General features: G+C 41.1%; 1 protein-coding gene across 1 annotated transcript; it reads left to right on the top strand.

The window, feature by feature from the left end:
* Positions 1–190: 190 nt before the first annotated feature.
* LOC144629798 (uncharacterized) lies at positions 191–13,501 on the top strand. Its single transcript, XM_078488007.1, is given in 12 exon segments — positions 191–211; positions 1,768–1,915; positions 3,287–3,412; positions 3,884–3,957; positions 4,790–5,051; positions 5,803–5,990; positions 6,413–9,631; positions 9,633–9,761; positions 10,983–11,116; positions 11,601–11,767; positions 12,513–12,715; positions 13,416–13,501. Coding segments are annotated over 12 exon segments (4,704 nt in total). The 3' UTR covers positions 13,449–13,501.
* Positions 13,502–13,935: the final 434 nt, after the last annotated feature.

Here is a 13,935-nt window from a genome sequence, read left to right as displayed (position 1 = left end):
AAATTTTTAGCACAAGAGGATAATTTCAAAAATAAATTATATAGAAAGATAATTTTAAATTAACTGGGATCCAACTAAATGGAAATATGCAAAACAACTGGTCAGTAAACTCTTATTTTGCCTCTCCCTCTCCTCCCCCAGATGGTTTTATTCCACGAATTCTGCTCGCAGTGCATGGATTGTAAACAAGATGGCCGGAGCGGAAAGCAAAGTAAGTTATATTTCAAGTGCTATATTTGTCCCGGGTTTTGTTGTAATGAAACGTTTCTAGATACTTCTCGTGCACAACATTGTCACAAAAATCAATAGTCCTTTCAATTGAGAGGGCTTTTTAGGTAACGCTACTCTCCAAAAATAGGAAAATCTAACCGGAAAGACAACGCAAAGTATATTGAACATTGTTTTGAGATCTTTTGTTGATGATATGGTTGAGTGAATGTAGCATAATGGCGCAAAGTTGTCAAAAAGGTACTACACTGAGCTAAAACCCTGAAGAGCGAACATGATAAAATCCAATTTCTAAATTGCGTTGATCTCTCAAAAGGAAAAAAAATCAAAGTTGTGGTGTTGTAAAGATCTGTTGCGAAATACTAAGATTTCCACATTCGATATGGGACGTAGTCACATTTATGTGTGAATTCCCGTGTTGTAAAGAAGATCTTGATTTTTTAACGTGCGTCTCACTTGATTGAAACGACCTTTTTTGAAAAAGAACCTTAGAAGTCATAAATTAACTATAAGGCGGAGAAGATTTATGTTACGATTGAGAGTGACATTAATGAATGAATAATTTTTATCGCCATATACCTTGCACTGTACCCTATAACAGCCAAGTTGTAATTACACCTAATCACAGATGTATGGGCTAATATCCTAAGAGGAATTTAATCCATATAGCTTTTCTTTATTTAGCTGCAATATAAATTTTTTGTACTTTGATCTGAAGCCAATATTTTTTGTAAAACAAATAATTTCTGAGCTTCATGTCTCAAGTCATGAAACTCATTTGTGTGTACATGTATCTGTCAGATCCAAGCATAAGGAATATTCAAATTCGAAAACAAACGCTTGATGCATACAAACTATGCACCGTACGGTAATGCCCTTCAATTTATTTTAGGTTATTGTTGCTTTATTCATTATGCCGAGAAACAGTGGAGCTGCTGTAAAATTATAATAATTTTGTTCATTCTTGAGCTCCAAATGGCATATGTTGCATATGCTATATTTGGAGAAGTAGCAGGTTTTGTGTTTTTAAATCATAAATGTTTTATAGCATACAGTTACTAAAGTAAAAACGTTTGTGGTAGATATATAGAATATGTGCGAGTGAACAAAACAGGTCAGATCTTAACTAGTGAAACTAGCTCTGATCACGTACTAATTACAGAAGGTTTAATATAATCCAATTATTTTAAATTCATTCATCTAAAATTTACAATCAAGTTACGGCGTATGCTAATTTGTTTTAACCTTTCTGTTGTATTTTGCGTGTTTCTTCACAGCAGGACTTACCACTATTTTTAATTGGCAATTTTAAGCTATTCTTTGGCAGTGACCAAGTTTTTAAGTATCTCTTAAGAATGACCTCAATTGAAATTTGTCCTTGGAGTAAAATGCATTCTAGTTCAATATACATGCAAACTATACTGTATACTCTCACGCATATTCTTTTGCTTGACAAATCAGCCCATTGATAGGATTTATAGATTTACATTCCATTCATACTGATATAATTTATCATGCTGTTTTTTTTCATGTTCTCAGTTGAGGCTTAAAGTTTATCTAGATGAGGGACAGAGAGAGGCCGAAATATTTGTCACACCAGCGACAAAATGCAGAGATATTGTGCAAAGACTTCAGCGGCAGATCCATGAGACAGACTGCTTTCTAATTGAAGTATGGCAGGGATGTGGTAGGTGATATGTATGCTGTTGATTTATTTGTTTTCATAAGAAGTGTCCTTTCTGTTGGTTGGAGTTGTTGGAACATCTTTCAAAGTTAATGTTCACAATTCTTTGACAGTTGAAGTACATGTAGAGGGTTTTTTTACTACTTTTTCAATGCTGCACTTTTTCATAGACCATCCACAGCAAATATAGCTGTAACATCTTCATAATGGGTGCTACAGACCGTAGTTTGGTATATTTTTAAATGCATTTTCTCTTAAAGTGAAATTGTTATTTGAAAATACAAATTTGAATTCATAATTTACAAGTCTAAATTAATTCAGTTTATCAGCAGAAGCAGAGACTGAAGTCTTACGCAAAATGCTTAATATAAGTGGCCGTCATCTATTTAATTTATGGTACTTCATGGCCAAATGAAGGAATTTGGTCCCATATGCATGGTAAATGAGATAGAAACTTGTGCAAGAATGTGCTTGTTAATGGATTTAGCCATTAGTGTGTTTACAATAGAGGAGCATTCAGGCATGAAGGAACTTGTTATTGATTCACAACACTTTAACTAACCCCAGTCAGTGATGATTTCAAAATAATTCTGTTCACATCTTGATTTGACTTGTCTATAACAGTAATTTTTTACTTTAAAGGGAATTTATGGACTGTTCCAAAACAATGATAACAAACATACTGTACTCTCAAGTCTTTTTACATATTGTCTTGAGTACAATGTGTGTGACTACATGCAGTTCTTCGGGTTACCTCTTTTGTGAGGTACATGAGATTTAGGCATCTGCTGGGTCAGTTAAATACTTGAAAACATTGAGGTATTTTTTAATTGGCAGCTAGCAAAGAACTTTTTGCCATACCAAGATTAGTTTTACATTATCAATGTCAAAACATCCGAACAGTCAGTTTTAATATAAAAAGCAGTTAAGGTTTGTTTAATTAATAAGTTGTAATTAACACATTTAAGTGCACCATTACTGGGTTACAGTTCTGTACTATATTAAAAGTCATTTTAGTCTTTACTTGAACCAAAGTGGCTCTGTGACACTACCAGAGCATACCCTATTTTCTATAAGATTGCATCAAGCAAGTAGTTTTGCTTCCCCCTCCCCCTGGATGAGGTACTAGTCTATTGCAGAATCCCTCCCCCTCAGCCTCTTGCCAGAGGGTCCTGTCAACTCCTAGACATTGTTCGTGAGAAAAGAAAACATCTTGTCTAAGAAGACAGCACAACGACTCCTAGGGCATTTCTTAAGCCTAGGCCACTCAATTGTGGTTTTAAATGTGCTAGCAATTAATAGGCCATTGTGTTACACTTTACTTCTAGTAATGGATAAAACCTGTCTTAAATATGTTTTTCTTTTGTCCTAAAGAGCGCCTTGTACCTGATAATGAGTCAATCCTCAGCACTCTACTTGAATGGGGTAGTGACCTGGAAGATGTAAAGTTTTACCTTCGCCCTCAGGAGGACACACCTTCTTATACACAAGTTCTTAATGGTAAGATATGTCATGTTCAGTTCCTCTTACATGAAGTGTTTTAAGTATACACAATTTCCTTCAGATTTTTGTCAATGTTCACTGAATGTTCCAGTGAATTAACTCCCATTTTAAGGACACCCATCTAATAATGTGCAGATCCAGAAAATAACCTTACCCACCCCTTGGAAGGTCATTGGAAATTTCTATAGGGTGGGGGGTCCAAAAGCCAAAATTTTGAAAAGAAAGTATTGATTGAAATTAAGTGGAATTTCCAGAGGGCTGGGGGATTTAGTCCAAAAGCCTTCTTTGGGAGGGGTATGGATATATTCTGGAACAACACAGCGACACTTGTTCAACATAGACATCTGCTTTATGTGAACATCTCATATTGGACAGACAGTGCTTATGGTCACTGACAAGGTGACACTATAATTAGTGGCTTAAAAAGTTTCAACTTCATCTAAGAATTGATTTCATTTTGTTTTTAAGGACCATCCAGTCAAGTAGGACAACCAAGTCGAGTAAATGGCTTCAAAGAGGAACCACCACTTGTAAGAGATGTGGTAAGAAAATAATAAATAGTCAGTCCCCAACTTTTGAATGCCTCCCTCTTCTTGTCCATCCACCTCCCACCCCCTGCCTCGGCCTCCGACCTCCGAGGGGTCACTGTGTTGGGGATCCAGGCACACACTACATCAACTTCCATTTTTTTTTTTTTTTTTTTTTTTTTTTTTTTTTTTTTTTTTTTTTTTTTTTTTTTTTTTTTTTTTTTTTTTTTTTTTTTTTTTTTTTTTTTTTTTTTTTTTTTTAAAATTCTCCAACCCACATTTATATTATTTTTGTTTTAATTTTTTTTCGTTTTTCGGTTTCTTACAGGCCCCAATCCCCCTACAAAAGGGCATTTAAACACACCCCAATGAAGTTCTCCCCCTTTGTGGGATGTTCTAACTGTGGAGGGGACAGGGGAAACCCAGGAGAATAGGGGAGTGGGCAGGAGGGGAAGTGGGAGAGGACAAGGAGGGAAATGGATTTTCTAAAGGATTGGTGAAAGCCAGGAGAAATAGGAAAAAATATTGTTATATTGTGAAATATTTTGCACAAAGCGCAAAGCGGTGGTAAACACTGAGAAAGTGCCAGGCTACAGGAGTAAACACAAAAGAAAAAAATTAAAAATGTCCTGTCCCCCCAAAACCCATGTATGTAATTATAAAATTATAACATTTAACCCTTCCAAGGGTGTCTCTTCTCCTTCCCTCCTCCCTAAAGCAAGACAGGGCAGAAAGAAAAAAGAGAGACACTGGGAATGAGATTGTTATGTCCACAGTCAATGTTTTGTAGCAGTGTCTCAAAAAGTCAACAAACCAATTATTGTTGTTGTTGTTTTACTTTTAACAGCTTTTAGGTGGCAGTAGAATTTCTGTCAATGACCTGAAAGAAGTTGCTGCTAGGCAACAGCAAGAGATTGTGGCCAAAGAAAGAGAGCTAAAAGCCAGACAAATACAGCTAATGGAGATGAAACGAAAATCACAAAACAAACCACAGAGCCCTTACATACAGCAGTTAGCAGCAAAGGCTGATGAGCAGGATCAGCGATTGACAGCATTGCGGCACATGCAAGATCAAGTGGATTCTTACAAACTCAGCAACACTGATTTGGGTAGGTCTTAGACTATGAGCAGTCCCCCATTTTTCTCAGGATCAACCAAGTGGGCCAGTAAAGCCCACAGGAAAATCACTTTGGACATGGAAAAGCAATGCAGGAAGGCGAGAAAAGTGAGCTTGTTTCAAGTCTCCTAGTGCAAAGTGATTTTCTTGCGCACTCATGTGCTTGCCGGCTTTAATGACCCTGAGAAAATGAGGGACTACTCCAAGTCTTTATGGGTCTTGAATCTTGTACGTTTTATTCATTGCCTATGCATGCAATGATTGAGAAAATAGCTAAAACAGTTTTGAATGACTGTCACTGTGGCTGCATACTCTTAAAATTTCACTCATGTTTTCATCGGCTTTAATTGTTGAAACACCTTTTAATTTGAATAACTAGCCAGTGAGGTGTGATGCAGCTCAATGCGTCTTTTCCCTCGCTTTTCACGTCAGTAACATTTTGTAACCAATAAGAACAAAGACGTTGATCACCCGGCCAATCAGATGCAAACCCAACACAATCTTCCCACGCTTTTCACCCTTACATGTTTTGCTTCAACTTTATCGTCCTTTAGCCAATCAAAACAACAACATTTTCCAAACAGCCAATCAGCGTTAGGATTATTTCACACGCTCCTTCTCGCGTTTTTTTAGCACTTGCCTAATTTTCCTTCTGATAGCCTTTTTTGTACATTTTGCGTTGTTCTAAATGGATTAGTTTAATTAAAACCTATGCTAACTGTGAATTTTTTTTTTTGTTTTAGCTGAGGAACTTGATGACGTACGTTCCCTGTTCATGGAAAAAGAGAAAGAACTGGCTATCGCAGTGGCTAAAGTAGAAAGCCTCACTCAGCAACTAGATAAGCAAAGGAAGGGCTGGTCCCAGTCTTCTCCGAGTCGAGAGAAAACGCACCAGGAGCTTGAACTGGAAAGACTTAGGAAGGAGTTAATGGTGAGAATGCGTGACACATATAGTGTACAGTTTGTAACGCAACTATAACGAGACAGCACATTGTTCAGAAATTTATATTTGTCATGTTCGTGTTGTCTCTTGTTTGTGGTATGAGGGGTCCTGAAAATTGGGGGGGGGGGGGGGGGGGGAGTATAAAATACCATTTCCCAGACTATTGTTTTCCCGCTTTTCCAAATCCCAGTCCCAGTTCTATTGTTTATTTGTGTGTGATTCCCTGTCCTAGTGACCCGAATCTCATTTTCCCCGTGAAAATTTGCCCAAATCTTAGTTCCCATTTTACCCCTGCAGACCCCTCTTGTATTACTTGTAAAACACAAGTCAGTTAAGAAAACAAACCATATAAGAAAACGGAAGAAAAATGAAAGAGGGAACAAAGTTTTACTTTTTCTTTCTTTTTTTAGACGCGGAATGAACTAAACCACCAGCAGAGCGTTCAGATCCAATCACAGAAACAACTTCTCGCCGAAAAACACAAGGAATTATTCGAGCTTGATGCTCAAATTGACAAATACACCAACGATTTGCGGCAAAAAAGGTCGCAGAATAACCACATCACCTCACCAAACCATCCAGTAAACGGCTCTGTTTCCTCCACAGACGAGCAAGATTTTGTGGACATGGATTATTACAGTAATTTGGGTAGCTTTTCGAAACGTTTACACAAAAACAACAGTGCGGACTCCAACTCGAACGGAAGTACACCTGTTACTTCCGGGTCCTTTCGCGGGCGTGCGCGTAACGCCCGGAAGTTAGAACCGTTGCTCGAAGTAGAAGAGGAAGTCTCAGACGGTCACGCAAGTTGTAAATCCTCCACGGAAGATCTCACGCAGGGACCAGGACCTCCTAGAGCGTCACGCGTGACGGCGTTGAAGTCACGCTTTGAAGCGGAAGGCGGGAATCGTCGGAGCTCCCCCGAGAGAGATTCAAGGGGCAATAAAGAGGTATCTTCGTCTTCAAAATTGCGCGTAGCACCCGAAGGAGTAGAAACACCAGTGTCTGCCGCGCCAGAAATGTTTGACCTTGATGAAGTGAGAGGAAAACGTGACATGTTTCTGGATATTTCATCGTTAAAAATAAATCCGCCTGAACGAGATGCAGTTGAAAATACGGAGACACGGAATCAGGCTTTGCAAGTAGGCGCGTTCGAAGTCCCGCATTCGTTAGAAATAAAACATATTTTAGGTGGATTAGATTTAAAAACTGAAGCGCCATCTTGTAGTACGGAGAGCTCCACACCTAGCGACGGAGGTGATTATTCGGGGCCCAGTTCTCCGTCCTCTCTCTCCTCATCGTCTTCTGTCTCTTCAAATTCAACCAGTCCTAAAACTGCTGTGTTTGCGATTACGGGCGTTGCTAAGAAAAGCAACAGCTTTCCACGCCTTTCAGAGCCACCCCAGCACCGAAACGCGGAAACAGATAGTAAAGCTCTACCTCAGCGCGGTCTTCAAGGACTTAGAATCACTGCTCAATCTCAAGGATATTCCAGTGCTAAAAAGTTCCAATCGTTCAGCGCAGAGCCGGAGAAGCCTAATCGTCGAGGTTTAACTAGCGAGAGAGGCGCTGAAGACCATCTGTTGCAAACTCGCCTGGTCAAATCGGAAGCCTTTCCGACAAAGAACGAAAATGTTGGCTCTATTGCGCGCGCAACGGTGCTAGACTTTTCAAGAACTGGGATAAAAACCAAACGATTTGACGAGACGAGTAAGAAGCAAAATGAAGCTACCACCAGTAGTGATGGGCAAAAAGTGCCCAGTTTAACTGAAGTGAAAGCTTTGGACGCCAAACCTGACCGAACAGGTGTGTCAAGTAATAGCGATGGCGAACAAGTCCCTAATCTAACGGAACTTAAAACTGCAGACTCTTTGGTTAAGACTGGGAAGGTGCAATTGTCGCGGCTTCGGTATTCACCAGCTCCCCCGCTCAATAGCGCAACAACGCACCAACGCGCTATGTTTAACAGCGAATCACATACGCGCTTTGAGAGAAAAGCAGTCGATTCTTCACCAAACAGCAACTCGAAAATTCCAGAAGAAGACACAAAAAAGGCGGTGGATTCCTCACTGCAAACTAACAACAAAGCTTTAACGAATGCCCCGCAAAATTCTAACAGGACAAATGATTTTAAGCCCTCGCCCAGTGTCCAAAAACCAAACGAGGGTGATAAATATGGACACGCCTTAGACATTCATGATGAAGCCGATAATGCGAAAAGTTTGTCTCAAGAACAGAGCGCAGGTTCGGTAACCGTCGATCGTTCCCAGGTTCCTTCGCCGCTAACGTTCAAACCGATATCCTTTCGTGCGAAGAAACTGGCTGCTGAACAAAGCAACAAGAACACGTCTGATAATCGATCTCAACTCGCTCCACCGATTTCCAACTCGATATCTGTTCGTGGTCAGTCATCGTCGCTTACGAGAATAACGGTAACTCCAGCTGCTTCGTATTATTCGACGAAGAGCTCGGCGAACATTCCTGAGAAACGCTCGCCTGTTCCGACGAGTAAACGACAAAGGTTTATTCACCGAGGCGCCGCTCCGACTTATCCCGAAGCGAAAGAATTGCTGTCAAATGAAGAATCGGGTGGGGACGCTTTGGTCGAGAGCATTGAACAAAAACACGAGGAATTTGTAGATAAAGAAAGCTTCGTTAAGGAAAGTACGCTTACAAATCTAGAGCAAGGGAACAAGGCCAGGAAAACACCTCGCTCAGATGCTAAACAAGTTGTGTCATCTTTTAATATACAGTTATCAAGTCAAAGTCGAAAGCAGAATGAACAGCAGGGAGATACTTCTTCGTCTTCTGAACAAAGCAAAGGAACCTTTCTTTCGGAAGGAAACCAGTTTAATTCTGACAGTGGTCGGCTTAGTTCGGAAAGTGGTCGACTTTCTTACGAAAGTAGTCGACTGGGTTCCAAAGGTGACCGACTTAGTTCCGAAAGTGGGCGATTAAGTTCCAAGAGTGGGCGATTAAGTTCCGTAAATGGCAACGAGTCACTGGAAAGTTCGCCGACAGCTTCATTTACTGAGGTTCAAAAACCTTCAACTGTAAATAGTGAAAATGTCGGTGGAGGTAATTTCACAAAAAATCAACTTGAACAACGGTCCAGAAATGTGTTTACGTCAAGTCTTCTGAAGCCGCTATCGCCTTCAAAACAATTCTCATCTCCGCAGAAAAGTGAAGAAACTTCTCCGTCGAATAATGCGGCCCAAAAGTTGATGGTTTCATCTAATGGCGAATTGCTACAAAGCAAGTTATCTCCAACAAGAACTCAGCAAAGTGATAATATGGGCGATATAAATTCAGAAAGAACGCCTATGATAGGCGATCATTTTGATAGAAACGTCGCTACGAACGAGATTGTTACAATAAAAGACTTTCCACTTAAGGTTACCGATGTTGATACAGGGATACATGTGAGTGTGAACGGGGATATCGGACTTGCCAGTCAGTCAAATAATCCCATATCAGACCAGTCATCTGGTGCTATAAAAGACTCGCCAGTTACGACAATGTTTGACGATAAAACGAAACCAGTTTTTGTGAACGGAGATGTTGCACTGCTCAATCACTCACATGAAGACCTTTCCAAGGAAAGCTTTGCTTTAGAGGAATCCGCTGAAGGTGAGTCTTGCGCCGGCGCAGAATGATAAAAAGAAGAAGACGCGGCACGTCAGCCTTGACCCACACGCGGTTCTTCTGGACGCGGCGGTCGAGGGAGAGCTGGATCTAGTCAAACACGTCATTCGCGAGGTAAGGAATTTATGTCATGTTAAGTCCTCATTTCTATGAGGAGGCGCGGTGGCCTTATGGTTAGCGTGCTGGACTTCGGATCGAGCGGTCTGGGTTCGAGACCTGGCCGGGGCACTGCGTTGTGTTCTTGGGCAAGAAACTTTACTCTCATAGTGCCTCTCTTCACCCAGGTGTATAAATGGGTACCAGTGAATTTATTGCTGGTGGGGGGGAGGGAGTTAACCCTGCGATGGACTAGCATCCCATCCATTGGGGGGGGGGGGGTAAAAATACTCCAAGTCGCTTAATGATAGTGATAATAATAATGCATTTACAAAGCGCATTTTCCCTGGCATTTTCCATATGTATACAGCTATTTCGAGAAACGTTGTCGGAAAAAAAAACATCAAAGTGCACGCGACAAGACCGAAAGGTGGTCTGGGTATTCACTGGAATTTTGCATATTGGCCTAGAGGAAATTTACAAGTTTGTATTTTTGCACGTGGAGAATTTGTTTTTCTTCTCAGGAGGCCTATATCTGTAGCTTTACATTTACTGTCGCATGTCTTTGAGTGAGGAAAAATTCTTCTGAACTTCAGAGGGTCTAAACGTACCTTGTTTCTACATGTCTGAAAAGAAAGAAAACCTGAAAATTGCGCTTATTTTGTTGTTATATCTCATTAGTATTCAACACGTGCAGTAGCTCAATACGTCTACCCATACTACCTTTAGGGATTGACTTGTGCAGTTTTGTGCTTTTTTCCGACAACGTTTCTCGAAATAGCTGTATGTTCAAATCCGCTGTTCACATACTGTTATTTGCTACACACAAAGGCCAGACCACAACACCGGGAGCTTCGTGCCCTACCCTTTGTGAATAGTGTGTGGGTTCTTTAACGTCCCTGCTATAAGACTGAAGATACAGGAGACGGGACCCACGGTTTATCGTCCTTTTCCGAGAAGACTAGAATGTCTAATTATTTGCAAATGTAATTACAAAGGCGGCATATTCTCCTCAGTTATTTTAAGACCCTGAGTGTTGGTCCGGTCTCGGGTTCGAACCCTCAACCTCCCGCACAGCAGTCTGGTGCTTAACCAACTGAGCTAGCCAGGCGGCAATGCTACAGAAACCGGAATAAGCTTCGGGATAAGGCCTGAAGTACCACTAGTCATATGCAGATTTTACCCGTATTTTAGATTCCCATCGCTCAGTTTGATAATTTTCCTCTCCCCTCCCTCCAGGTGGACAATCCCAGTAAACCAAACAGTGATGGTATCACAGCTCTTCACAACGCCGTCTGCGCAAGTCATGACGAAGTGGTACATTTCCTCGTTGAATACGGCGCAGATATTAACTCCCCGGACTCACACGGATGGTATGGAAATTGAAAAACTGATAAAAGTATTTTGTAGTTGTGGCATTTTAGTCCCTTATGGGGAACGGGAATGGTACAGTGATGAGAGCGCTGGCCTCCCACCAATGTGGGCCGTGGCCCGGGTTCGATTCTGACCCAGTGCCATATGTGGGTTGAGTTTGTTTTTGGTTCTCGCCTTGCTCTGAGGGTTTTTCTCCGGGTTCTTCGGTTTTCCTCCCTCCTGAAAAACCAACAATTCCAATTCGACCTGCATAAAAGACTCGAATGAAAACCAGCTAGCGCTGATGTGGCTTCTTGTCTTAATAATAGTAGTTTAGTACTCACTTTAAGAACTGTATGATTATTCGTATAGCGTAGACAATACTTCACAAAACTCATAACCCGAGCCAAACAATATAGTATCCTGCCTGCACAGGCAGTAAATAAGCACTTATCACTGATGTCCTCTTGGATTTTTCATGGTGTTTCTTTTCTTTTTTAACAGGACTCCACTTCACTGCGCAGCCGCAAACAACGCCAAAGAACTGGCTTGCTTCCTTATCGAACATGGCGCGTGTATTTTTGCTGCTACGTCACTGGAGAAGAAAACTCCCCTGCAGTGTTGTGAGCGAGGTCTGCCTGGGTACTTCAATTGTATCGGATATTTGAACGGTAAGGAGCTTTCGCGACGCGTAACATCGTGCACACAGTGAAGTGATTTAATAAATGCTGTGGTAAAACTAAAGAGTAATCGACTTCATCGTAGCGACTTTATCGTAGCTTAGCGTTCGACTTTATCGAACGTAGCGACTTTATCACGTTCGAAATTAACCAATCAGAACTAAAAAAATAAGAGTTTGCAAGCGGTCAAAAGGGTGGGGAAACACGTAACTAATAGCAAGCGCGGGAAACATGCAACCGGTAGCAAGCGCGGGAAACGTGCAACCGGTAGCAAGCGCGGGAAACATGCAACCGGTAGCAAGCGCGGGAAACGTGCAACCGGTAGCAAGCGCGGGAAACATGCAACCGGTAGCAAGCGCGGGAAACGTGTTGCAGGTGAAAAGTGCAGGAAAACATAAAGTTGGTGATAAGCGCGGGAAAAGTTGTAAAGCCATATCATGATTTTGGTCTTGCACCTGATTGGTCAAGAAACCAACGTCTTTATTCTATTTAGTTAAAGCAAGTTGCACGACTTTTTGACCAATGAGAGAGCTCAGCAGTTTCGACGAAAACAATTAAACAATTATTCACCAAAGTGGAGGTGAATAGTACTTTGCTAATTACCTCCGAGTTAACCAATCAGCGCGCACGAAAAGCACTATTCACTTGTGTGGTATATACTAAAACCGTTAAGTCATAGTTTTATCAGTGCTTTTTACATGTTTCTTTACTTATTATTGCAATTTTTTTCATTTAGATGTGCAGCAAAACTTTGGACTGGTTAACGATGGCCGTGTTTATGCGCTATATAGCTATTCAGCTGATGAACAAGACGAGTTGAGTTTTGAGTGTGGCGAGGAGTTGCAGGTGCTGAAACGAGGAGACGCGACCGAGAAAGAATGGTGGTGGGCCGAGAACAAGAACGGGGAGACTGGGTACATACCACGAAATCTGCTCGGGGTAGGTGATGTTTTAGTAAAGTAATACGATATGTTTTGAAAGGCACATTGTCTTATACTGGAGAGGTTGAGAAGTCAAGCCAAGTTGGAGAACATTTGAATGTTTTGAGCCATTTTAACGATTACATTTTTCTTTCATGTCAGTTTGCTCATTTTTAGCGAACTTTATTTTCGCAAGGTCCTTGGGAGAAAAATTTCTCACTTTTTCAGCCACTAAATTAGAATTAAATTGCCCTTATTGAATGTCATGCATTTTTTAAAATATCAGTTTCTGAGAATATTATGGGTGGCGTGGTTGCCTAATGGGTTTTAGCGCACTGGGATCCAGATTGATCGGTTTAGGTTCGAGCCCTGGCCAGGTTCATTGTGTTTACCCGATCTCATGGTGCCTCACTCCACCCAGGTGTATAAATGGGAACCGGGGGGGGGGGGGGTTGTACCCTGCCATGGACTTCTATTCGCATCCCATGCAAGGGGAGTAGAAATACCCATAGTCACTTAACACTCTGGACACCGGGACAAGCAACGCCGGTTTTGGACACTTTGGGCCGATGCAGACTTTACCGTAACTTATCTGCGAATTTGGTTGTCCATAAAAACAATATCCACTAGTTGATGATTTTCTTTATTTCTATTACCTGTCGGCTTGACATTGTACTGATATTGTAAGGAGAAGTTACGATTGTTCTTCTTGTTTTCAGGCACACGCCAGAATTTCACCAGACGTGTGCTGAGGAGAGTAAAGATGGGTACCAAACTGCCAGAAAGGCGTTAATTCATCCCAATTACAACTGATATACAGCGTCTAGGAGTGGCGTAGAAAGCGTAGCTAATCATCTTAATACGATTTAGACCATAGCTCTCTTAGATGCCGTTTTGGTAGAAAAATTTGGCACTTGATATAAGTGAAAAAAATAATCATGACAGACAGAGTTAAAAAGAAAATGCAAAGAGAACAGGAAAAATGACAGTTTTGTACGCCGGCGTACCGTTTCACGATAAAGTTTTTTAATCGTTTCACATTAAAAACAAGGTAAGGCAGAGAACCCACCTGCTGCAGAATCGCACGTGCAATTGTGTTCTGTTTTTGCTTGGCGTTGAAGTGGGGAAAACCAGTTGAAAGGTATTACTGAAGTAAACTGGGAGTGATTTCGATTGGGAAATACAGATTTGGAAACCAAAATACCGAAAAACAAAAATAGAGAGTAACTGTATTGTAAA

This window comes from Oculina patagonica, chromosome 11 (assembly GCF_052425735.1).
Source record: "Oculina patagonica isolate OP01 chromosome 11, crgOcupat, whole genome shotgun sequence".
Lineage (NCBI taxonomy): Eukaryota > Metazoa > Cnidaria > Anthozoa > Scleractinia > Oculinidae > Oculina > Oculina patagonica.
This window is presented reverse-complemented; position numbering and strand designations above follow the sequence as displayed.